This window comes from Rhineura floridana, chromosome 8 (assembly GCF_030035675.1).
Source record: "Rhineura floridana isolate rRhiFlo1 chromosome 8, rRhiFlo1.hap2, whole genome shotgun sequence".
In the NCBI taxonomy this organism is placed as follows: domain Eukaryota; kingdom Metazoa; phylum Chordata; class Lepidosauria; order Squamata; family Rhineuridae; genus Rhineura; species Rhineura floridana.
In genome coordinates this window covers 120,213,452-120,240,053 of record NC_084487.1, presented here as the reverse complement: position 1 = coordinate 120,240,053, position 26,602 = coordinate 120,213,452, and the positions used below count along the sequence as shown (strand labels likewise).

The following is a 26,602-nucleotide window of genomic DNA, read 5'->3' as shown; positions in this document are numbered from 1 at the left end:
CGATGGCCACTTCCAGATTACCTATTTATTGAGCGTTCATTCTTATTTCTTGGCAGGGAGATTAGATGAAGGTGGCAATTTAAGAAGCATTCATCCTGGTTGGTTTGTAGGGAGGTTAGATGATGTGTCAAAGCAAGCTTTATCCCACACTTCCCAGTGCATTTTCCCTTCACTTTCCTTGTTGGAAAAAGTACAATCTCTTGGGGAAATGGGTTTGCTGTTGAAGAGCAATCAACTATAACTGTGGAACCTGAATTTGCCAGCATGTGATTGAATCCCACCCCAAAATAGCAACAGTCTGGAAGTGCCCTGTGTGGCTATTTGAATCTGAGATTCCCATGTCCAAACCCAACAGTGCAGCCACTACACCCCATCACTCTCAAGTAAAAATAAGTATCAAGAGAAAGAGGCTACACTAGGGACTTGTATCAGATGTTGATGTACAACTATCTATATGCCTATCTGTCAAGCACTGAGCTGGAGTCCAATATGTACAATCCTTTTATGTTGTGAGTTGGTAGTTCTCAAACTTTCTAGCTTCAGGGAACACTTTCCACTTCAGCGTGTCTGCTGAAGAACACACAGGCATCTGCCACATAACCCCTGCCCTTTGTGGAGAATCGTGGAGTGCATTCTAGGGCAGCAGTTTTCAAGCTTTCCTCCAGGGAAACCTCAGATCCTGTGGAAATTGATTAGGAATTCCTCAGTAAGACAATCAATTTACAGCAGGTAAGCTTCCCTGAAAGACAGACATCTTTGGTTGCATTCTAGAGGTGCAGGATTGTTGGTATGTTTTTAAGGCACGCCCTCAGTTGGTGCAAGGTGACCGTGAGGCATAACATGAACTGAAGGTGCACCTCAGACTGCTGCAAAATATTCTGCAACATCCAAGGGTTCCATGGCAAACGCTCATGGGTTCCTCAGAAGATAAATCAATGTGCAAAGGCTTCCCTAAATGTAGAAAGTTCTAGAGTGCACACACTCAGTTCACACAACACACTGCCACCATCATTCTGCAGTGGCCACAAAGGCTTTCCTGCTGCTCTGCATTGCAAGCAGAGATTAATAGTATGCATGTAGTTTTTAGGGAGGAAACAAGGGTTTCTCAGAACACAATTTGAAAACTGCTCCTGTAGAGTAAGTTGCCAACTTCAGTTAATTCAGAGTTGGCCAGACTGCAAAATGGCCTTATCAACCCAAAGCAGATCCCAGCTGGGGGCAAACAGGATACAAACATGTTTCCTGAGCTATATGTGAAGAGCTCCAAGGGATTTAGTAGTTTGGACAGCAGCCCAAGTCTATTTGATCCAGGACTGTTCAACATAAATCTGATTATTACAATGTGTTTCAAGAGGATTGCTTTCAATCACAATTGTTTTTCCTATTCTGTGGATATGTACTTAACAATGTCATCTCAAAACAAACGTTTCCTCATTGATTTAGCAGATTGGTAAATTCTTACTTCTCAAGATGAGCAAGTAATACTTTTAGTACATATGGAACAATCCTCATGACTGAACCTTATTTTCTTCTCACTTCACATTTGTGATCTCCGGCTACTTCGCACATGCATGTACATCACTTTATGTCTTTACACTTGATTATTGTACCCTTGGCAGCAAAAAGTTTGAACTGACTCCACAGAAAAGCTTTGCATCTAAGGTGACACGATAAGCAAGATGTACAGTATCTGTATTGCTACATCTGTGATGACTCATTCACATATGCAAGTCCTCACTTGAAGTCACAGTCATCAAGTAATGAGCGCAAGGGAACACTGAAGTAAGTAGGACATCGGAGCAGTTAGGTCTGAGTAGTTGGACTTTTAGTAGTTAGAGCAGTTAAGATACTTAGGATTGTGCTGTTGGGCTGCAATCCTAAATACACTTACTAGAGAGTAAGTACCACCGAACCCAGAGAGGCTTGCCTCCGAGTAAGCACTTATTTGAATTGCTCTGCATAGCTTCTTACCCCTATGAAGTTATTCTTTCCCATCCTTGGGGGCAGCCCAGTGCATGCATGAATACAGTTGTCCCACCATCAAAGTGAATGGGGAAGCCCATGCAAGTGGGAGAGCTTCATTCTCCAAAAGAAATAGCTGGGGTGGGATGAAGTGTGCAAAGGACTGCTTCATTCAATGACACGCATGTCTGTTTGTGTTATATGTGAGGGAGGGTTCCTTCAACCAGGGTGAGCAGATCTCAGATTTGATGGATCTACTTGGATTTTTCATAGTAACTTCAAGATTCACCAGCCAGCCCAAAATCACAGCACAGGGGGACTTCTGTATCTTTAAAATGCTTAGCCAAAGAATTTAGGACCAGAACTAATCTCACAGTCCTCTCTCTCTCTCTCTCTCTCTCTCTCTCTCTCTCTCTCTCACACACACACACACACACACACACACACACACACACATACCCCAACTCTTCCCCCCCCCGCTTTCTTAAGTTTCAGCACAATAATTTAGGCGAGGGGAAGCAATTTTGTTGTTGATAATCATCTGAAAACCCCAAGATCTACCAGTAGATCTCAAACAATTGTCTGCCCACCCGTGCTTTAACCTGCCCCAGATTATTTTCATATTACACGAGCAGCCAAAGCTGAAATACTGTGAGTTCATGGCTGAAAATGAGAATCAAATTAGGAATGTTCAGCCCAATTTAATCACTACCCACAGGAAATAAGTGCTATGGTCTCAGCAAGGCAGGGCTGGATATAGCATGATCAGAGTAGTCGCAATGGGTGAAGAGGCAGCTGGAAGGAAATTTGCGCCATAAGGTTGCATATGAAGAACATGTGAAACTGCCATATATTGCATCAGACCATTGATCCATCCAGCTCAGTCCTATGTACTCTGATTCGCCATGTCTATCTAGGGTCTTGGACAGATGTCATTATGCTGTACACCGCCCTGGGAGCTTATTGCTATAGGGCGGTCTAAAAATGTAATAAAATAAATAAATAAAATAAATTCTGAGATTCTTTTAGCTGAAGACATCTAAACCTGGCACCTTCCGTGTGTAAGGTTCTGCATTATGGACCTTCCCCCCCAAACTCTTTTATCCTCTTCTCTTCCCTGTACTCGTTCCATGTTGTACTTGAAGTGTTAATATCTGAATGGTGCAGACACTCCACGGAGACTGAGTGCTCCTTCAAAAAAACCCAAGTGGGACTTTTGGCACCAATTCTGCATAAACGTTGAGACTATAATTAATAAAACTACATTATATATCCATGTAAGCGAGCTTTATCTTTTATTTATTCCAAGACTCATCATCAGGATACCGTATATTCCGGCGTATAAGACGACTTTTTAACCCAGGAAAATCTTCTCCAAAGTCGGGGGTCGTCTTATACGCCGGGTGTCGTCTTATAGGGCGGGTGCTGAAAATCTGCGGTCGCCGCAGCCTCCGACAGCAGGGCGGGGTGCCGTAGGGAGCGCACCTCTGTCTCCTCGGGAGGGGGAGTCGTTCGCTGTCCTCCCCAGGTCCGGCAAGCTTGTAGAGAAGGGCTCGCTCAGTTTTTCTTATTAAATTGATTGTTCTGTGTTGGATTGGTTTTTGAATATATTTATCTGCCGTTCGAATTATTCTAAGTTTCATAGATTGGTTTACCTTCCTTTATTGCATTAGCCTTTTCATTGCGTTGTTGCGTTCTCCGCCGATCAGCTGGGCGGCGGGCGTTTGTCCCGCCCCCGGGCGGCTTTTACTCAGGCAAGGCAAGCGCGCACGCTCCCGCATCTATCGCCTCCCTATTTTGACAAGGACACATTAGCCTTTTCATTGCGTTGTTGCGTTCTCCGCCGATCAGCTGGGCGGCGGGTGTTTGTCCGGCCCCCGGGCGGCTTTTATTCAGGCAAGGCAAGCGCGCACGCTCCCGCATCTATCGCCTCCCTATTTTGACAAGGACACATTAGCCTTTTCATTGCGTTGTTGCGTTCGCTCATCAGCTGGGCAGCGGGCATTCGTCCCGCCCCCGGGCGGCTTTTACTCAGGCAAGGCAAGCGCGCACGCTCCCGCATCTATCGCCTCCCTATTTTGACAAGGACACATTAGCCTTTTCATTGCGTTGTTGCGTTCGCTCATCAGCTGGGCAGCGGGCATTCGTCCCGCCCCCGGGCGGCTTTTACTCAGGCAAGGCAAGCGCGCACGCTCCCGCATCTATCGCCTCCCTATTTTGACAAGGACACATTAGCCTTTTCATTGCGTTGTTGCGTTCGCTGATCAGCTGGGCGGCGGGCATTCATCCCGCCCCCGGCCGGCTTTTACTCAGGCAAGGCAAGTGCGCACGCTCCCGCGTCTATCGCCTCCCTATTTTGACAAGGATGAGCCCAGCGCAAGCATGCACCCGCCTGCCTGAGGCAAGGAGGCGGGAGGAGAGGGATGAGCGTGGAGAAGGCCCTCTCCCTCCGAGACAGCACGGGCGCTGTGCCCTCCTTAAGCTGGCAGATTTCTTCCACTCCGTCTGACAAGGCGGGTTCCCTCTCAGACCATCACAACATGCGCGTGCGCACACGCTTCCTTTAAATCAGGTTGTGATCCAGTAGTGTATTGTAGTTATTTCGCAAGAGTGGGCATTGCTGGACGATTGCTGGCGTGCCTTTCCGCAAACAAACGTGCAGGCTAGGGCTGGTGTGTATACACACACAGACACCCGGCGGGGAGGGCAGGGGGCGGGGGTCAGTAGCGTCAGGCTTCCATGGCATCACTATTGACGTCTCGCATTCCAGCCGCTGTATGAAAAGGCCACTACGGCTCCTCTCGCATAAATGAGTGGAGGGAGAGGAAGAGCAAGTGCGCACTCAGGAGCCTCCTTCAGTTACAACCGACAGGGACGGGGACATGAATGAGGTGCTGCTGCAACAGGGGATGGAGGTGGCGGGGAGACACTTGGGCAAAGTTTGGGTCACTTTTGGTCATGGCAAATCCGGGCAAGGAACAAAACGCTCCGTCTTCGCCGTAGTAAAGAGGAAAGCGGCCGATCAGAATTGAACTCGCCACTTGAAGCGCCAGCCTTGGGGATGTGGGCTCTTCTGTGCAGCCTGCTCTCTCGATCTCGGCCAGCGGCGCTTTCTTTCCTCTGCTTGTAGTTGTCATGGGGATGATGCTCGTGGGCTTGCCCTCCCGGGCTTGATGAATGGCGGCAATTTGTCCTCGTCCGGGGCAGCCGCAGCGGAGCTTTCTCTGGGGGGGGGGGGGGAAAGACGTGCTCTTGGACCTTCCCTGTTGGTTTTTGCTGCGTGAGCGTGGCTTGGGCAGAGGTTGGATTGGGGATGGGAGAAGAGGGGAAAACAAAAGCCGGCGGGATAGCTTAGAGGAGAAGGCGGGGCGGGGAGCTCGTTAAAGGACCTGGCGGCGGAGATGATCTGATCTGGTGCGCGGAACGGCCCGGACAAAAGTTGAGGGGATTGCGCCTCATTGACGCTTTTCAGCTACGACAAGCCCGCACGTGGAACAGGGCGAAGAGAGGCAAAGGGGTGGCTTTTATGTTTACATGTTTGATGACAAACAGCCTTAGGTTTATAAGTGACAGTTTTCCTGCTAAGTACCTGCATGTCATAAGCAGGGGTACTATGGCGAGTATATCCCAAACTCTATATTTTAACTGGAAAAGTTGGGGGTCGTCTTATACGCCCAGTCGTCTTATACGCCGGAATATGTACTTTTGTATTCAGCAGGCAGTATTTGATAAGTCCAACAATTCCATGCTATGCAGCTGGAGCTTGAAGAAGAAATCCAGGACTCGGTTATGCGAGAGAACAAACACAGCTGTGAACTTGCTTTCAGTTTCCATAAAAGCAGAGGACAGTCCTTTTATCTTGTTAACCAATCACCTTAGTTAAACGTCTTGTTTTGTTCCTCAGGCACAACTGTGTGTTGCCCCAGAGACCCCTGCAAGCACTAAGGCATGCTGGCTCTCTTCAGTAACATTTTATATTGCAGCCTGACATTAAAGCTGTTTTGCTGTGGTAGTTCCCATGTTGACACTGACAAAATAGCTGCCCCCGTTCCATTCTCCCTGCAAAATAGGCCACCCCTTTCTTTACCAAAGTGTTGAATGATGAGAACACCAGCAAAGTTTCATATATTACGGCAAGCTAGGTAACTGGGGGAAGGGGAAATCCAGCCTAACAAGCCTATGTCTCTGGTCCCCATTGGATCCGGAACTAAAGGACTCCATCCACACTATTTTGTACTTTCTTCTCTAACCTTCTCTGCTAGAGGGCGAAATCACAGGAGTGGATTTGGCAGAGCCCTCACCTTCTTATCCTTATTCCATTCACCAAGACAGAGAGATATGGGAATGAGCAACTGGGGTGCCTAAAGGGAGGACTTGCCCAAAACTTGTGCACATGGAGATTGGGAGGGGAAAAGAGGTAAAGCGTCTCTTGTCTTCCGTATCGGCATGAGCGGTACTGAGCCAATATTGCTGAACCTCCAGGCTTTGCTCTGTTGAAAAGGATGGCCTCTGTTAAAAATTAGTTAGCAACCAGGACATTAGGGTCCTGTCAGATAAAACTTCTTCCATAAAACACATGTGTTGCCTTTTTTAATCTCCAGGAAGTCCTCATTTGTTGCAGTGCCGCAAATGTTTTTTCTCCTACCATGGCAGTGTCAACAGCCTAGTCTCGGGGGAACACTGAAGTGTTCCTTTAATCGGCCCATCCTGTATAATTCCAGCTTTCAGAGTTTAACTAAAGGGGAGAGGAATAAAGTCATGGAGCAATGCTGCAACCACACACCTCTCAAAACTAATGCAAGTAGGCCCAAGTGTGAATACACACTCACAGTGCAATCCTATACATGTCAACCGTAAGTCCCAGTGAATTCGGTGAGACTCCCAGGTAAGCGGGTATAGGATTGCAGAGTCTCAAAATCAAATTGGAACCTCCCTCCTCACTTTTGTCATTTTTCAGGTATCTTTTTACATTGTTTCATCTTGTCTTTTCCTTTTTTGCAGAAAGACTGGAGACATGTTTATAAACAGATCAAGCTACTTTCAAAAAATGTGTTTAATGCTTTACATATCATTCACAACAAAAAATATATAATTTCAAACCATTTTACTTTTAGAAAAAACAAAACAGTGGGGTATAACAAAAATTAGTAAGCATAAACTTTCACTTTATGGACCTCTTTGTCTTCACATTCCCTTTCCTTGTCATAATAATAGAAAGTATTGTCCCTTCTCTGAAGCTTCTTCACAAAGCCAGTTTCTGGCCACCTTTCCACCTGCATGCAGAATGACAAAGAGTGGGGGAGGGGATGCTCATGTATTATAAACAGCTAGCACAAGCCCTTACAAGAGCAACTACATATATGACAAATCAACCCTGTTTCAGAAAGAGGCCATATGTGCATGTATCAATGCCTAGATGGGGGAGTGAATCATGCAAATGGATGCTGCACATGTGATTTCCCCAGCCTGATCCACCAGCTGTGCACACAAGGACTTTTAAAGAAAGCTGAACTCCCAGCATTTAGCTGTTTGGAGGTGAAATTGAAGGCTTTGTTATCTCCCACAGCTGATTGGCAGTATTCCATATTTCTTCTTAGGGCTAAAGATGTGCAGTTATTTCCACTCCATGCAAATTATCTCAATTTAAGAACACCTTGAATTTCTGGGGTCAGTTCCAGGTACTGGTTTTAACCTCACTTCAAAGCCCTAAACAGCTTGCTTCCATATGTACCTGGCCAGTTACTAAGATCTCCTGAGACGCTGTTCTGTGCGCCCCTCACCCTGCCATCAGAGAGAGACAGACAGTGATCCGAGACAGGGCCTTTTCAGTTGTGGTGTTCCAATTCTGAAATGTTCTGCACAGGGAGGCTCGCCTGGTGATGCTTTTTTCAACACAAGATGAAGATCTCTTTACACATCAAGGTCTTTTAAAGCCAGTTTCTAATTCTGTCTGTCTGGAAGTCTTTTATATGTTGTTTGTTTTCTAAGATTATTTACTGTTATTTTATTGGGTTTACTTTTCAGTTTCAAGATACTCCAGCTATTCTGAGAGGCTGCTGCCACCTGAAAAGTATGTTACAAGCTCCCTAAATAATGAAATAAATCCATCAAAATAATAATAGATACTAACAGTAAACTCATTCTCTGAGTGTGGAACCTTATGTAGCCAAAATGGCACCAGCCATGCACGGGAAGGGAAAGGGACTTTTGCTCTTTTTACTTTGTTTCTATTCATCCTGGCTTGTCATTACATATGAATCAGGGATCATGTAGAACAGATAGGGAACCTTTGGCCCTCCAGATGTTGCTGGACTACAGTTCCCATTAACCCTAACCATTGGACATGCTGGTTGTGGCTGATGAGAATTAGAGTCCAACAGCATCTGAAGGGCCACCTTCATAATCCATGGTTTGAAGATGGTTTGTTTTAAAGTTTACAAGCCTGCTGTTGTGCTCTGCTGTATTGTTATACTCCTGTTTTGCTGCTGTTGTGAGATTTAGTTTTGTGGTTTTAATTTAATAATTTTAATGAACTGTATATTGTTTTCAATCGTTATATTTTATGTAACCCTCCTTGGGACCATTCAATGAAGGGTGGGTCACCAGTATAACAAATTAAAAAAATTAAGCCATGATCCCTTTTTTAAAAAATCTAATGACAAATCGGGATTTGTGAAAACTGCAGAAAAAATGCAACAGAAGTACTTCTCCCATCTGTGCAGGAAGAAGAGGCAGGTGGTGGTGGGTTCAGAGGCTTACTTGTGCATATAGCGCCAAACCATGGTTAGCACTATGAGCAAAACCAGCTTGTTGCAGATCCCAGTTGTATTTTATTAATTCATTCTGTGTACTTGATAAAATATCTAGATTCTAATCTGCAATGGATTCAAGGTTTGATGTGCCCTGATTCTGTATCTCTCTGACCCTCTCTTGCTTTCCTTCACAAAATGAAACTACTAAATCTGTTTCCTCTCCTCTGTAAGACCTTAGTTATTATGTCATGGATTCTCATAAAGATTAAAATGATGCAGAGAACCAAAGACAAACTTCAATCCTACAATATTTTACTGTTTTATCCAGTCTTATGACCATCATCTTGTGGTCCATTCAACTCAATTAGTAAAGGATAATTTCAAGTGTTTTCAACAGTAAATTTGGGATGCTCAGTTCCTCTATGAATGACTGAAGTCTAAACAAAACAAGAGGAAACAAAATGGAAGAAACTATGTGTTCTCTAACACATACAATCCTCCCAGGGTCCCAGCTTTGATTAAAAGCAACACTAAAACCCAGGAAGCACTATCTTCCATGACAGCTCTAAAAAAACAAAACACTAACCCTAGGGGTTTTAAAGGGTCAAAAGCTGGAAGGCAAAAAGGTCCAGCTGAGTTATATCTCATGATTTTCAGCATTGGGTGATTGGCCACACCAAGGTCCTTAGTGACTACAACTGCATGGAATGTTCGTCTGGGAAAAAAACAAACTTAACAGGATTGTTTCTTCAAAATGAAAGGCTAGCTAGAGGTGCCAAAACAGCCTGTTTGGGGCAATGTATTCCTCTGGGAAGGAATATAATTTTCATTGTTCAGTCTTAATGAATAAGGGAATCAGTTTGCTACGGACCCATGTCAAAACATCCTAGTAACTGCCTTTTTACAGCCCAAGCTGGTTACATTGCTGATGAAGGGGGCACTATCACAGGAAGGTCTGTCTGCCTGCAATCCCTTAGCAGGTAAATGCCAGATGTACTGTAGTGTATGTAGCCAGAGTATACACGAAATGCAGCTGATCCTCAGAATGATCCTCCCCACCCTATCAGTGTGTGATTCCTGTTGATTAGTCAAGGATAGCAGAACTTTCACACACTGTGAAAATAAATATCAGTCATTCAGCTTTTTAAAAGGCAGAGAGAATCTATTTCTCACAGATGAATGACATAAAGAGTTGATGCGGAGGTGCACTAATCATGACGGCCAGGATCCAAAGAACCACTTTAGATGCTCCCAAGGGGTAGGGCATGCTTGGTGGGAAACTGGACTCTTTTCCTTTGAATTTCAACCCCCCAGATGTTCCTTCAGATTCAAAAGTAGCTTGCTATGCGTGTAAGGTGAGGAGCTGATGTTCACAAAACACTGGCACAAAGTGTTCTTGAGTACTTGTGGAATTATTCATGCAACTCTTTGGACCCCAACCAATGACTTTATGCAGAATATATTTCTTCTGCATGATAAAGAGACTCTCAAAAAGGTATATGGGTGGCCAAGCAGAGATCTCTAGACTGGCCATCTTATTTGGCCCCCAGTGGCCCTATCAGATTTTAAAATATTTTGTCCATAGATTCACTTATTTCCCCCATCACCAATAGATAATGAGTGAGAAATTCCACACGTGGGGTTGGATCCAAATTAGTCACGCTCAGAGCAGACCTAATGAAATCACTGCACATAAGTTACGGGTCTGCTCTGAGTATGATTTCATTGGCTACAACCCTAGGGCTACAATCTTATACGTTTACCTAAGAACAAGCCCCACTGAACTCAATGGGACTTATGCCCCCAATTGACTCTGATCCATAAATTCCAAGCATACTGCTAGGTATTTGACAGGCCACATTGTGCAGCAGAAGACACTTCCAACCCCCAAACCACTGACTAAAGAACATAATGTTGGCCACCGCCACCACCTTGCTCCTCCAGAATATAAAAGCTGGCCATTCTTGTATTAACACAAGGCACATGCAGCCACCACGTGCTGAGGCTAAGCTGGTCTGGGTCTAGTCAATAGGAACCACGTGTAGGCTGCCTTGGATTCCATGACAAAAGAAAGGCAGGATATAAATGTAAGAAATAAAGTAAACAGAGGGGCAGAATGCTGCACTTCAGCTCACCATGCTTTAAATGTATGTGTGGTCCAAAATTTTGTGAATAGGAGAACATCATGGTTCTTATAGTGTTCTTATTACTGTCTTTTCTCCCTTTACCTTCTATGTGCTCCTAAGCGCACATAAAATTGTGATGCTTGCAGTTTTAGTTTGTCCCTTCATTTTTATTTGGCAAAACTGCAGAACTTTTACTAGAGGACTAGCAATAGTATGATTAGTAACAGACTGTGATAGTATGAGGAGCTGAAATGTAGCTGGACTTGGCAGGATCAGCGTCTCACTGACAAGCAGAAAGTTTCTGCAGGATTGATATTCTGCAAAGCAGCTCTAAGTTTGTTAAAAGATAGCTTTGCAAATTTTTAAGCCATGATCTTTTAAAGTAAGCTTGCTAATAAGACATGCATTTGTAAGGAAGGCTCCTGTTATAGCACAACAAAAGCACCGGTAATAGATAAAGAGATAACACTGCGCCTGTTGTTCCTTGGTGTGGATTAACTGTCCCTTAATATAATTATAAATCATCCCTTATTTATAAATAAAATAATTAAGCCAGCTTTTTATGGTGACAGTGATAGTTAAAACATTTGGAAATGAACAAATTCACACACACAAGCACACCGCTTTTTAATGCATACTTACAGCAATTCTAATCTGTAATAGTGATTGCAGGAAAGAAACCAGGCTAGCAGAAATAGTGCTATGCACAATCCTGTTCACAGTTAGGCTGTTTAAATCTCATTCACTTCAATGGGATTTAAACTGCATATGTGCAGAATTTTATTCTTAGCATCTATTATGTTCTAAGCTGTAGGATAGTCGTCAACTTAACACATTAATTCAAAATATTTGCCGTAAAAAATTAGCACTGCCATTTCCACATTTTCACAATCACAAAACTCATAATTTGAACATAAAACAATATAAACACGGAGACCATTTTATTTGCTAAGGCCACAGAATTCAGAACTATTAGCATTTTCAACATGTTCCTGAAACCATAAAATCAAAAAGTGTTTTAAAAAGAAAAGAAAGATTGTTAAAAGATTTACTAGGGAGTTTGCAGACCACAAAATGCATTGGGCCCACATGGGAGACTTTTAGGCTATATTTTGCTTATTGCTCCAATAATTACACAGTGACTGTATACTATAGCCAGCATGGATTTTTCACATTCCCTCATGTTAAATTGAAAATACCTCCATGTCATTCTGCTGCTTTCCATAAGCTCATTTCAAATAGAAATCTTACAAAGCTTATAGTCCTGAAACGCTGGCTTAACAACCCTCTACATTTTCATGGTGATACACAAAACAGAGAGAATCCAGAGTTCAAAGTCTGAAACAAGAGTAAAATAATTCAGACCCCTATTGGACTTTTTTCTCTCAGTGGCCTCATAGTTTGTTGAAATTAATTAAAAATCAGCCATGTTTACAGAGTACCAGCATTCCTATTACTGATCTTACCGCATACTTTGACCTTCATCTTCTGTGGTTTAAAAATTAAAAAAATACATTGCTGCTTTTTAATTGATTTAAGAAAATTAACATTGGAGTTTATGACAGCAGAGGCATGCTCAGTAAGAAGAACTGTCAGTGTTCTAAAAGCCAGACTAACAGTTGTTTGGCTTGGCTCATCAGGGGGCCACACCCATGCCAGACCTTTATTCCACTTTAAACAGTCATGGCTTCCCCGCTGGGAAGTGTAGTTTGTGAAGGGTACTGAGAATTGCTAGGAGACTCCTATTCCCCTGACAGAGCTCCAGTGGCAAGATGGTTTAACACTCAGCCCCTCTTTCCAAAGAATTCTGGTGATCGTAGCACTTTCCAGCATTCTTTGCAGGAAGCCATGAATGTTTAAAGTGGAATAAAGGTCTGGTGGGGATGTGGCCAGAGACAGCTTTGGTTGAAATCTGGGTGGGAGACTACATGAATGTGCTGTAAAATAAAAAGGTGGGGGGAAACTCCAAAAAATAATGATACTATTAACAATGTTTTTCTTTTGGAAAGGAAAAGGGCTCTCTGCCCAGTGCCCACCCAACCAGTCTCCTTCCCCCTTCCTTCCTTCCCTGCCCCTCCCTCAGGTTAGTTTCACCTATCCTAAGCATGACTACACAGGGGTAAATCCCACTGAACTCAATAAGCATGCCAAATGATCAAATGTACCTTACCCTCCTCCCCCTACTATTCTCTCCCTCCCCCCCTCCTGTCTCCACTCTAGCCCTTCCTCCCCCATGCCAGCTCCACCTATCCTAAGCATGACTGCATGGGAGTAAATTCCATTGAACTCAATAAGCATGCAAATGATCAAGCCTGCCCTCCTCCTCTCCTCCCACTCCTGCCTGCTCCCAACCTCCCTCCTCCCCTGTGCCCTCACTCCTTCCCTCCCTCTCCCTTTCCCCTGCCCTTGCTCCCCCCCCGGTCAGTTTCACCTATCCTGAGGATGATTGCAGGGGAGTAAATCCCATTGAAGTCAATAAGCATGCAAATGATCAATCCATTCTCAGACTTGCACAGGATCTCATTTCTTACCCCCTGGATTAAAAAGCAGAAAAATTCACTAATAGGCAAAAACCCCTTGCAGTTTAAGAATATACCTATAGCCAACAAATATTTGTATGAAACTTTAAAAAACAGGGAAATTGGGCAGTTATAGTGAATGTACCAGGGGAGCAGGAGACCTGACCTCCCCTCTGAGATATTGGTCTATATATGACTGACTGATTCCCAAGTCAATCAGTCAATCTGACATGCTGAATAACGTACTGGAGTTGTACTGTTATCTCTAATATGTGGTCCAAGCTGTGAAAAAGGCGAGTATTCCTACTGCCCAAGAAAAAAAACAGGAAGGGTAGAAAGATTTCAATGACTTAAGCGGTATGTATGCTCAAAACAGAAAGAAAACTATGAGGAGTAAATGTGAATTTAGCGGCTTTCTGCAAAATAAATGGAGGAGACCTTCCATAACCAAGCAGCTAACATTTTGTCATTGCTAGCAAAATGCCCACCATATGCTTGGAATGTATACAGAGTAGCTGCGCTGGTTGTTGTTCACTGCTGGATACTCACATTAATTTCTCAACAGGCTTTCAGATTTATTCATCACTGCACTCTTTGTTTCTTTTGGTTAGTATGAGATATAATGGTTGCTAGACATGCAAATAGATCTGAGATGAAGGTTTGTTGTTGTTGCTATGTGCCTCCAAGTCGACTACGACTTATGGGGACCCTATGAATCAGTGACCTCCAAGAGCATCTGTCATAAACCACCCTGTTCAGATCTTGTAAGTTCAAGTCTGTGGCTTCCTTTATGGAATCAATCCATCTCTTATTTGGCCTTCTTCTACTCCCTTCTGCTTTTCCCAGCATTATTGTCTTTCCTAGTGAATCATGTCTTCTCATTATGTGTCCAAAGTATGATAACCTCAGTTTCATCATTTTAGCTTCTAGTGATAGTTCTGGTTTAATTTGTTCTAACACCCAATTATTTGTCTTTTTTTGCAGTCCATGGTATGCGCAAAGCTCTTCTGCAACACTACATTTCAAATGAGTTGATTTTTCTCTTATCCGCCTTTTTCACTGTCCAACTTTCACATCCATACATAGAGATTGGAAATACCATGGTCTGAATGATCCTGACTTTAGTGTTCAGTGATACATCTTTACATTTGAGGACCTTTTCTAGTTCTCTCACAGCTGCCCTACCCAGTCCTAGCCTTCTTCTGATTTCTTGACTATTGTCTCCATTTTGGTTAATGATTGTGCCAAGGTACTGATAATCCTTGACAAGACCTCATTGTCAACTTTAAAGTTACATAAATCTTCTCTTCTTATTACTTCAGTCTTTTTGACATTGAGCTGTAGTCCTGCTTTTGTGCTTTCCCCTTGAACTTTCATCAGCATTCATTTCAAATCATTACTGGTTTCTGCTAGTAGTATGGTATCATCTGCATATCTTAAATTATTGATATTTCCCCCTCCAATTTTCACACCTCCTTCATCTTGGTCCAGTCCTGCTTTCCGTATGATATGTTCTGCGTACAAATTAAATAAATAGGGTGACAAAATACATCCCTGTCTCACACCCTTTCCAATGGGGAACCAATCAGTTTCTCCATATTCTGTCCTTACAGTAGCCTCTTGTCCAGAGTATAGGTTGCACATCAGGACAATCAGATGCTGTAGCACCCCCATTTCTTTTAAAGCATTCCATAGTTTTTCATGATCTACACAGTCAAAGGCTTTGCTGTAATCTATAAAGCACAGGGTGATTTCCTTCTGAAATTCCTTGGTCCGTTCCATTATCCAACGTATGTTTGCGATATGATCTCTGGTGCCTCTTCCCTTTCTAAATCCAGCTTGGACGTCTGGCATTTCTTGCTCCATATATGAAAAGAGCCTTTGTTGTAGAATCCTGAGCATTACTTTACTTGCATGGGATATTAAGGCAATAGTTTGATAATTACTGAATTCCCTGGGATCCCCTTTCTTTGGAATTGGGATATATATTGAACGCTTCCAGTCTGTGGGCCATTGTTTAGTTTTCCATATTTCTTGACAGATTTTAGTCAAAATTTGGACTGATTCAGTCTCAGTAGCTTGTAGCAACTCTATTGGTATGCCATCTGTTCCTGGTGATTTGTTTCTTCCAAGAATTTTAAGAGCAGCTTTCACCTCGCATTCTAAAATTTCTGGTTCTTCATCATATGGTTCCTCCGTGAATGAATCTATCATCCTTGCATCTCTTTTACAGAGTTCTTCAGTGTATTGTTTCCATCTTTCTTTTATTTCATCTCGGCCAGTCAGTGTGTTCCCCTGTTGATTATACAACATCCCTACTCTTGGTTTAAATTTCCCTTTCATTTCTCTAATCTTTTGGAACAGAGCTCTTGTTCTACCCTTTTTGTTGTCCTCTTCTACTTCTATACAATAACTATTGTAATAGTTCTCTTTGTCCCTACGTACTAGTCGCTGTATTGTTGCATTTAGGGTTCTGACTGTGTTTCTATTCCTTTTGCTTTTACTTTCCTTCTCTCTTTAACCATTTTAAGAGTTTCTTCAGTCATCCATTGAGGTCTTTCTCTCTTCTTAACTAGAGGTATTGTCTTTTTGCATTCTTCCCTGATCATTTCTCTGACTTCATTCCATAGTTCTTCTGGTTCTCTGTCAACTAAGTTTAAAGCCTCAAACCGGTTCCTTATTTGATCTTTATATGCTTCTGGGATGTTATTTAAATTGTATTTTGGCATTATGATTGCTTTGTTGTTCTTCTTTAGCTTTACTCTGATTTTCGATATTCCTAGTCCATGATCTGTACTGCAGTCTGCTCCTGGTCATTTTCGCAGAAAGTATAGAACTTCTCCATCGTCTGCTACCAATTATATAATCAATTGATTTCTGTATTGACCATTTGGTGATGTCCACGTGTACAGTTTCCATTTTAGTTCGCTCACACCAAGTATTGTAATGTTGATACGTTCCATTTCTTGCTTGACAATTTCTAACTTCCCCTGGTTCATGCTTCTCACATTCCATGTTCCCATTGTGTGCATCATACAACTCCGGACTCTCCTTTCGCATCAGTGCACATCAGCCTCTGGGCTTCCTTTCGGCTTTGACCCAGCTGCGTCATTAGTCACAGCACTACTCGTACTTGTCCTTTGTTCTTCCCCAGTAGCATGGTGAGTGCCTTCTGACCTGGGAGTCTCATCTTCCAGCACTATCTCGTGTTGCATTTTGGATACTCTGTTCATAGGGTATTCATTGCCTTCCTGAGTCTGGATGCATCTTAGTCTGGCGTTTCAGCTTTGACCATTTCGCCTTGGGTGCCCCTGCTAGGAGTCTAGCCTCTTGGTCTAGCCTCTTGACGGCATTGCTCTTAGCTTCTTCAACACTCTCAAATCCCCTCACCACGTTAAGGTGTGCATCCGAAGAGGAGGAGATGAACGTAGGATTTAAGTAATCGGTGCTGATTCACAAAGGCACCAGTAGCTTCATAAATTTGTGACATTCCCCAAGACAGTTCCTAGTAGAAGAGACATTTGAGGCCCTCTTCACCAGATGAAAGGTTAAAGTTTTTCCTAACATAGCCTATGAGCTGTCCCTTTCTTCTCTACTTTCTGATGGTGCCCACAGTGGCAAATCAGTTCAGGAGGAGAACACAAACATAAAGAAAGAATTGTGGGCTTGAGAAACATTATAGACAATAAAAGGATAAGCGATACTTTAAAATACATAATGCTTGCATAATTATCAAGTCTTACCATATTAACATGCTTCACTTGTTTATATTCAATTTCATCCCTATATCCAGCCTGCTGAAATCTGTATAGATTCTCAACTTCATGTGACCATGTCTTAGCACGATGTATGGATTTTGGTTTAATGACAACACTGGCTGTGGCTCCAGAAACATCACCAGTTAATTGGCTGAAAGTAATTTTTAAAGAATTACAAACATATGGACAAACTTTCAGAGTTTGAAAATGAATTTCAGCTGAATCTAGATGTAAAAAGACTGCCATTAAATACATGGAACACTATCAACTATAGTTTAATAAAACATCTAGAGTAAAACTGAAGTAAATGATAGCACATTCTAAACAACTGTGTTAACTACATGAGCTCTGTCAACTACATAAATTATATGTAGCAAATACATGATAAATATGATAAATGAATGGGGAGGCACCCATGAAGTGTACAGGGTATATATATTCCGTCTCCCCACAATTTGGCAAAAAGGGGTGAGGTCTTTGTTGCCAAAAAGAGTGGGGGAGGGACTGTGGCTTTGGATCCCAAGTTCCTCTCCTCCAGAATCTTTTTGGCAGCAACCAATGGCTGACATTTTTTGTAGTACAGTTCCACAGGGTGCACATCTTGGTACATAATTCCCTTTTACTTTGAAATACTTTTAGCAGTGGAGCTGCAGTTTCTTTTCACCTTGAGAAAGGACCTTTGAAGAATGAGGGATCAATTTCCCCTCCCCTCCGCTCATGTTTCCTTCTGTGTTTCAGCAGGCAAAGGCTAGCATTTAAGCACCGCATTCTGATATCAGGGTGTCATTCTGACACTGAGAGTCCCCACTCCTGACCTGTCCTTCCCACTTACTTTCCACCATTGTACAGACTCTGAGTTTGGAAACAGAGATATTGATATTCCAAGGAACACAAGGTTTTAGTTTCACTACTTGTCCAAAGCCATTGGGATACGATGAATCAACTTCACTTAGATAACTTATGCCTATAGGTGAACAAAACTGTCGGTGCAGAATGAAACTGGACGTCAATGGCATGTTAACCTGAAGATCCTATATTATTACCACTTACGTGTCTTCAAGGCTATCTGCTTCTCTACTGAAGGATGTACCAGGCTCATGTGACATACGTACTTCTTCGGAGGAGAAAGCTGAACATGCTACATCCTTACTATCCATGAACACTACTGGACTTTCCATAAGGACTCCTACAAAAACAAATACAAATGTAAATAAAATGTAAATGATGTTGTAGCCAAAAACTTCTACAAGACTTTCACCCATACCACTAAAAATGACTTTGAATATCTGCTATTGCTTACTTACATATGTGAGTGACTTAATGAAACTTTCAATACACAGGAATCCAGTTTTTAATTCAATTAAAAACCATGAAAGAAGGTCTCATGTGCTTTTGGAATCACTTGTGAACAGATATCATTTATTTATGAATTGCCTTTTACATGCATCTCAAGGCAATTTACAAACATACCATAAAACATATACAAATACAGCACAGCTAAAAATAAGCAATTTACAAACATAGCACAGCTAAAAATAGTTTTAAAAACAGTACAACACCCCCCCCCCCAAGATAGGTTTTAAAACCATACGAGATGAACACCTAAGGCAAGAGACCTTTTCATCCAGCTGGAAAAGCTTGTCAAAACAACGTGTCCTGCCTAACTGCATTACCAGACCACTATGCACCATTATTACCATAGAAATGCCTAACTTCAAGACATGCTCTTTCACTAGCCGGAAAAGTGAAAGGACCTTTAAACTAGGGAACTATTTATTTGTGAATGAGCTTCAGTGGAAATTATGACCCAGATGATAATTTAAGAGCTTCCCCAGCACATGTGAAAAATGATCCACAAAAAAGCAAGTAACACATTGAAACTGTTATTTCATAACTTCTTATCTCAAAGTAATCCATTTAACTAGGTTAACTTGAAGAGACTTGTCATGCAGGAAGATACCTAAAACTGATGCAAAAAATACTACACACCTAGAACTGCTATATATATAGTGCAGTACACAGAAACTGCTGACTAAAAAGCAAAGCAGAATAAGCAATAGCTGTGTTTATAAAATGAGGAAACAATCAATAGTAGTTTCATTGCTATGGTTACAACTTTTTAAATGCCTCAAGATATATTAAGTAACTCAATGGAAAATAAACTAAGGACACATTATTTTCCTCGTTAGTTCTCTCCACCTCATTGTTAAGTCCTACTCCAGTTAGCAGAGAGGCCACATACAAGTGACTGTATATGTAGACAATCAAGTCATGTCCAAATGACATCATCAGCAATTGACTGGGTTCATAGGAAAAAGCATTTCCTAACACAGGATTTGATGACACAGGGTAACAGGAAAAGGAACACAATACAAAACATTTTTAAAAGAGAAATTAACATGCACATGACTTTGAAATGATACATCGCCCACAAGTTCACTTGCAAATTTTGTGAGTGCAATCTGCAGTCTGAACCCGAAACCCAAATAAATGATGCATTGAACTTTTAAAGTCTGCTTTTATCTCTATATGCGATTATTCTTGCTCCCATATCCCCCCACCCTTTGTGCTTCAAGTTTAAGTTGGAAGTCCTTTGGGGCAGGATTGCTTTGTTCTTCTTTGGGTCGAGATCCTAGTAGCCCTTGTGTGTACCAACTACCTAAATAATTTGGTGCCAATAGTAAATTTGTGTGTGCTGCATAATTACATAAATCAACTAAAACACACAATCATTTATAATTTCTTTTAAATAGTTAGTAATTTCATCACAACCCAATACACATTTGTGAATGTTTATATTTACAGCTCAGCGCTTGTTTCCCATGCTGTATGTCGAAGGTTCAACCTCCAGGCATCTGTAGGAAGGGCTAGGAAAGATTTCTGGCCGAAGACACATGCAGAGCTACTGCCAGTCATGGTAAAATAATAATAATAATAATAAATTTTATTTCTAGGCCGCCTATCTGGCCACACAAGCGGCCACTCTAGGCAGCATACAAGATAAAGTAAAATACAACATACAAACTACATAAAAACCCAAGAACTACAATATAAAACGAAACCGAACCCACCCATAGCTAAAACCAATGGCACCCAAAAGAAAAAGAAAAACAAAACAAAAGACAAACACCCATGCCACCTCAACCAGCCGGCTTACGTATCCCTCCAAAGAGGGACAGGTGATGGAAATTAGTCCCAGCTGGCTGGGTACCTGGGACCTGGTCCTGCAGGAGGCACATCTGCCAGGCAACAGTCCCACTGGGAAGGGTGGTGGAGGTGGTGTTCCAACAGCAGCAGCAACAGCAGGCTCTCCTTCCCTGGGTGGCGATGTTCTCCTTCTTCCTGCAGGCACTGGGTCTCCCAGGCCACCTCAGCCAGCCGGCTTACGTATCCCTCCAAAGAGGGACAGGTGATGGAAATTAGTCCCAGCTGGCTGGGTACCTGGGACCTGGTCCTGCAGGAGGCACATCTGCCAGGCAGCAGTCCCACTGGGAAGGGTGGTGGAGGTGGTGTTCCAACAGCAGCAGCAACAGCAGGCTCTCCTTCCCTGGGTGGCGATGTTCTCCTTCTTCCTGCAGGCACTGGGTCTCCCAGGCCACCTCAGCCAGCCGGCTTATGTATCCCTCCAAAGAGGGACAGGTGATGGAAATTAGTCCCAGCTGGCTGGGTACCTGGGACCTGGTCCTGCAGGAGGCACGTCTGCCAGGCAGCAGTCCCACTGGGAAGGGTGGTGGAGATGGTGTTCCAACAGCAGCAGCAACAGCAAGCTCTCCTTCCCTGGGTGGCAATGTTCTCCTTCTTCCTGCAGGCACTGGGTCTCCCAGGCCACCTCAGCCAGCCGGCTTATGTATCCCTCCAAAGAGGGACAGGTGATGGAAATTAGTCCCAGCTGGCTGGGTACCTGGGACCTGGTCCTGCAGGAGGCACGTCTGCCAGGCAGCAGTCCCACTGGGAAGGGTGGTGGAGGTGGTGTTCCAACAGCAGCAGCAACAGCAGGCTCTCCTTCCCTGGGTGGCGATGTTCTCCTTCTTCCTGCAGGCACTGGGTCTCCCAGGCCACCTCAGCCAGCCGGCTTATGTATCCCTCCAAAGAGGGACAGGTGATGGAAATTAGTCCCAGCTGGCTGGGTACCTGGGACCTGGTCCTGCAGGAGGCACGTCTGCCAGGCAGCAGTCCCACTGGGAAGGGTGGTGGAGATGGTGTTCCAACAGCAGCAGCAACAGCAGGCTCTCCTTCCCTGGGTGGCGATGTTCTCCTTCCTGCAGGCACTGGGTCTCCCAGGCCACCTCAGCCAGCCGGCTTATGTATCCCTCCAAAGAGGGACAGGTGATGGAAATTAGTCCCAGCTGGCTGGGTACCTGGGACCTGGTCCTGCAGGAGACACGTCTGCCAGGCAGCAGTCCCACTGGGAAGGGTGGTGGAGGTGGTGTTCCAACAGCAGCAGCAACAGCAGGCTCTCCTTCCCTGGGTGGCGATGTTCTCCTTCTTCCTGCAGGCACTGGGTCTCCCAGGCCACCTCAGCCAGCCGGCTTATGTATCCCTCCAAAGAGGGACAGGTGATGGAAATTAGCCACAGCTGGCTGGGTACCTGGGACCTGGTCCTGCAGGAGGCACGTCTGCCAGGCAGCAGTCCCACTGGGAAGGGTGGTGGAGGTGGTGTTCCAACAGCAGCAGCAACAGCAGGCTCTCCTTCCCTGGGTGGAGATGTTCTCCTTCTTCCTGCAGGTACTGGGTCTCCCAGGCCACCTCAGCCAGCCGGCTTACGTATCCCTCCAAAGAGGGACAGGTGATGGAAATTAGTCACAGCTGGCTGGGTACCTGGGACCTGGTCCTGCAGGAGGCACATCTGCCAGGCAGCAGTCCCACTGGGAAGGGTGGTGGAGGTGGTGTTCCAACAGCAGCAGCAACAGCAAGCTCTCCTTCCCTGGGTGGCGATGTTCTCCTTCTTCCTGCAGGCACTGGGTCTCCCAAGCCACCTCAGCCAGCCGGCTTACGTATCCCTCCAAAGAGGGACAGGTGATGGAAATTAGTCCCAGCTGGCTGGGTACCTGGGACCTGGTCCTGCAGGAGGCACATCTGCCAGGCAGCAGTCCCACTGGGAAGAGTGGTGGAGATGGTGTTCCAACAGCAGCAGCAACAGCAGGCTCTCCTTCCCTGGGTGGAGATGTTCTCCTTCTTCCTGCAGGCACTGGGTCTCCCAGGCCACCTCAGCCAGCCGGCTTACGTATCCCTCCAAAGAGGGACAGGTGATGGAAATTAGTCCCAGCTGGCTGGGTACCTGGGACCTGGTCCTGCAGGAGGCACGTCTGCCAGGCAACAGTCCCACTGGGAAGGGTGGTGGAGATGGTGTTCCAACAGCAGCAGCAACAGCAGGCTCTCCTTCCCTGGGTGGCGATGTTCTCCTTCTTCCTGCAGGCACTGGGTCTCCCAGGCCACCTCAGCCAGCCGGCTTATGTATCCCTCCAAAGAGGGACAGGTGATGGAAATTAGTCACAGCTAGCTGGGTACCTGGGACCTGGTCCTGCAGGAGGCACGTCTGCCAGGCAACAGTCCCACTGGGAAGGGTGGTGGAGATGGTGTTCCAACAGCAGCAGCAACAGCAAGCTCTCCTTCCCTGGGTGGCAATGTTCTCCTTCTTCCTGCAGGCACTGGGTCTCCCAGGCCACCTCAGCCAGCCGGCTTACGTATCCCTCCAAAGAGGGACAGGCGATGGAAATTAGTCACAGCTGGCTGGGTACCTGGGACCTGGTCCTGCAGGAGGCACGTCTGCCAGGCAACAGTCCCACTGGGAAGGGTGGTGGAGATGGTGTTCCAACAGCAGCAGCAACAGCAAGCTCTCCTTCCCTGGGTGGCAATGTTCTCCTTCTTCCTGCAGGCACTGCGTCTCCCAGGCCACCTCAGCCAGCCGGCTTATGTATCCCTCCAAAGAGGGACAGGTGATGCAAATTAGTCCCAGCTGGCTGGGTACCTGGGACCTGGTCCTGCAGGAGGCACGTCTGCCAGGCAACAGTCCCACTGGGAAGGGTGGTGGAGGTGGTGTTCCAACAGCAGCAGCAACAGCAGGCTCTCCTTCCCTGGGTGGCGATGTTCTCCTTCTTCCTGCAGGTACTGGGTCTCCCAGGCCACCTCAGCCAGCCGGCTTATGTATCCCTCCAAAGAGGGACAGGTGATGGAAATTAGTCCCAGCTGGCTGGGTACCTGGGACCTGGTCCTGCAGGAGGCACATCTGCCAGGCAGCAGTCCCACTGGGAAGGGTGGTGGAGGTGGTGTTCCAACAGCAGCAGCAACAGCAGGCTCTCCTTCCCTGGGTGGCGATGTTCTCCTTCTTCCTGCAGGTACTGGGTCTCCCAGGCCACCTCAGCCAGCCGGCTTATGTATCCCTCCAAAGAGGGACAGGTGATGGAAATTAGTCACAGCTGGCTGGGTACCTGGGACCTGGTCCTGCAGGAGGTACATCTGCCAGGCAGCAGTCCCACTGGGAAGGGTGGTGGCAATGGTGTTCCAACAGCAGCAGCAACAGTAAGCTCTCCTTCCCTGGGTGGCGATGTTCTCCTTCTTCCTGCAGGTACTGGGTCTCCCAGGCCACCTCAGCCAGCCGGCTTATGTATCCCTCCAAAGAGGGACAGGTGATGGAAATTAGTCACAGCTGGCTGGGTACCTGGGACCTGGTCCTGCAGGAGGCACGTCTGCCAGGCAACAGTCCCACTGGGAAGGGTGGTGGAGGTGGTGTTCCAACAGCAGCAGCAACAGCAGGCTCTCCTTCCCTGGGTGGCGATGTTCTCCTTCTTCCTGCAGGTACTGGGTCTCCCAGGCCACCTCAGCCAGCCGGCTTATGTATCCCTCCAAAGAGGGACAGGTGATGGAAATTAGTCACAGCTGGCTGGGTACCTGGGACCTGGTCCTGCAGGAGGCACATCTGCCAGGCAACAGTCCCACTGGGAAGGGTGGTGGAGGTGGTGTTCCAACAGCAGCAGCAACAGCAGGCTCTCCTTCCCTGGGTGGCGATGTTCTCCTTCTTCCTGCAGGTACTGGGTCTCCCAGGCCACCTCAGCCAGCCGGCTTACGTATCCCTCCAAAGAGGGACAGGTGATGGAAATTAGTCACAGCTGGCTGGGTACCTGGGACCTGGTCCTGCAGGAGGCACGTCTGCCAGGCAGCAGTCCCACTGGGAAGGGTGGTGGAGGTGGTGTTCTAACAGCAGCAGCAATAGCAGGCTCTCCTTCCCTGGGTGGCAATGTTCTCCTTCTTCCTGCAGGCACTGGGTAGACAATACTGATCCTGATTGGCCAATACTGATCCTGATTGGCCAATGGTCTGACTTTTATATAGTAGCTTTCTAACCCAAAGCATGAGCCTGATAACACAATAATTTAGGAGGAAGGATCCTTTTACTAGATCACACCTTATCTTTTTCTATTTTTTTAATAGGTAGCCACAGTTTCTCCTCTTCGCTTCCATGGGGGAAGGGGAGGGAGAGTCAGAAAAGCCACTGGTCAAGCAGAGGGTGTTCCCATATACAAAGCTATGGTCCATGGACCACTGGTGGTCTGTGAGCATCATTCAGATGGTCTGCAGTGTGTCTCTGAAGAATGGCAGGAGCAACCACCTTGAATGGTGGGTGCAGTGGCTGCCCTGTCGTTCACACAACCTGGCAGTCTCCTGGAAGGTGAGCAGGATGGTCTGAAAGTGATGAGGGGGGGAGGTACTTGGAAGGAGTGGTGAGGATCAGCAGTGAAGTTAATGAGAATCCTCACCTCAAAAAGGATAGAGTTGGAAAGGGTTCAGAGAAGGGCACCCAGAAAGATCAAAGGGATGGAGCAACTCCTATGAGGAATGGCTGCAGCATGTGGGGCTTTTTAGTTTAGGGAAAAGCTAAACCAGAAGTGACACGATATAAATGTATAAAATTATGCATGGTGTGGAGAAAGTGGACAGAGAAAACTTTTTCTCGTGTCATAACACTAGAGCTCATGGACATTCAATGAAGCTGAATGTTGGAACATTCAACACAGACAAAAGAAAGTACTTCTGTGGAATTCACTCCCACACAAGAGGCAGTGATGGCCACCCACTTGGGCAGCTTTGAAAGAGGATTTGACAAATTAATGAAGCAGGATAAAGCTATTAACAGCTAGTAGCCGTGAACACTATGCTCTGCCCCCATGGTTGAAGGTAGCATACTTCTGTATGCTAGTTACGGGAAACTGCAGGAGAATAGACTGCTCTTGTATTCAGGTCCTGCTTGTGGACTTCCCTTTGGGGCATCTGGTTGGCCACTGTGTGAAAAAGATGCTGGACTAGGTGGGCCACTGGCCTGATCCAGCAGGCTCTTCTTATGTTCTTAACTAAGAAGTTTAATCCCGATTCAATTAAAAATCATACAGCATCCAGGCTTGTGCGTTACAGTTGCTCCAACAGGCAGAAAAATCATTAAGTGGTCCACTAATTATTAAGTGGTCGCCTCATCAATTTTCAAGTAGTCCATGTGGAAAAAAGTTCGGGACCAGTGCTATACAGAACGAGCAAATGGAGTTCAGCTGAAACATCAGGTAACCCACTATTCGACACCAGGAGACGAAAGCAAGCGGGAGTGGCGGAATTAGAAAAAGGATGGAGCGAGGCTGGGGCTGATCAAGGATATGACGGTGGGCGGGGCTAACAGGGCATCCAATCAACACTGATTTTGGGTGGGGGAGGGGCATTTACGTTTTTCGGTTCCCCCTACCATCATGATTCCCTCCCCACCCTATTGGCTCTTATTCAACCGCTCTTCTGGCCCAAACCGAGCCCCGTATCGACTCTCCTCTCCGCTCTACTCACCCCGCTGGCCGCTCCTCCGCGCCCTCCTACTGCCTCTTTTTCCCTCTTCTCCCCACCCCACTCAGCGGTTGTGCGGTTGCTTGGCAATCGCTGGCGTTACCTCTCTCAGCTTGAGTTGTGCCAATGGGAGTTGCCTTTCCGGCGCTGCGTAACGGGACCAATCAGCAGGCGTATCTGGGAGGGCGCTGTTCTAATTGGCCAAATCAGTATCAATTTACATTTGCCCGGTTAGTAGGGACGGTTGAGCAAGCTTGTTTGCAAATTAGGAGGTGTAAAAGTTTGCGCTCTGCCTTTCTGCAGCAAGAGGTCTTCTGAGGTGACAGTGCAGATAGACTATAGAGGCAGAGCATAACCATCATGGCTTGTAGCCATGGACAGCCTTATCCTTCATGAGTTGGTCTAATCCTCGTTTTGAATTCATCCAAGTGGGTGGCCAACACTGCCTTTTGTGGGAGAAATGCCATAGCGTGACTCTGCCCTGTGTGAAGTGCTTTCTTTCGTCTATCTTGACTCTTCCAGCATTCAGCTTCATTGGATGGGCCAGATTCATAATGACATGAGAGAGGGGCAGAATATTTTGTTTACTTTCTTCATGCCATGCATAATAATTTTATACCCTTCCGTCACGTCACATCTTACTTGCCTTTTCTATACTAAAAAGCTTC

The 26,602-nt window shown here is 45.4% G+C and overlaps 1 protein-coding gene across 2 annotated transcripts; it reads right to left on the bottom strand.

The window, feature by feature from the left end:
- Positions 1-6,997: 6,997 nt before the first annotated feature.
- Positions 6,998-26,123, bottom strand: MEIG1 (meiosis/spermiogenesis associated 1). 2 transcript variants are annotated; one of them, XM_061637872.1, is made up of 4 exons: positions 26,038-26,123; positions 18,168-18,303; positions 17,103-17,268; positions 6,998-7,235 (listed from the first exon to the last, which is right to left on the bottom strand). In XM_061637872.1, exons 2-4 carry the CDS (start codon positions 18,293-18,295, stop codon positions 7,107-7,109), a joined length of 423 nt encoding a protein of 140 aa, XP_061493856.1. In that variant the 5' UTR covers positions 18,296-18,303; positions 26,038-26,123; the 3' UTR covers positions 6,998-7,106. The 2 variants fall into 2 exon arrangements, with proteins under 2 accessions (XP_061493856.1, XP_061493855.1); XM_061637871.1 differs by lacking the exon at positions 26,038-26,123 and adding an exon at positions 25,938-26,031.
- Between the last annotated feature and the right edge of the window lie 479 nt (positions 26,124-26,602).

Coding starts and splice junctions, on each gene's coding strand:
- MEIG1 (XM_061637872.1), bottom strand. CDS start 18,295: ATGGAAAGTCCAGTAGTGTTCATGGATAGTAAGGATGTAGCATGTTCA. Junction 17,269..18,167: donor GCAGATAGCCTTGAAGACAC/GTAAGTGGTAAT, acceptor AATTACTTTCAG/CCAATTAACTGGTGATGTTT. Junction 7,236..17,102: donor AAGTGAAGCATGTTAATATG/GTAAGACTTGAT, acceptor TTCTGCATGCAG/GTGGAAAGGTGGCCAGAAAC.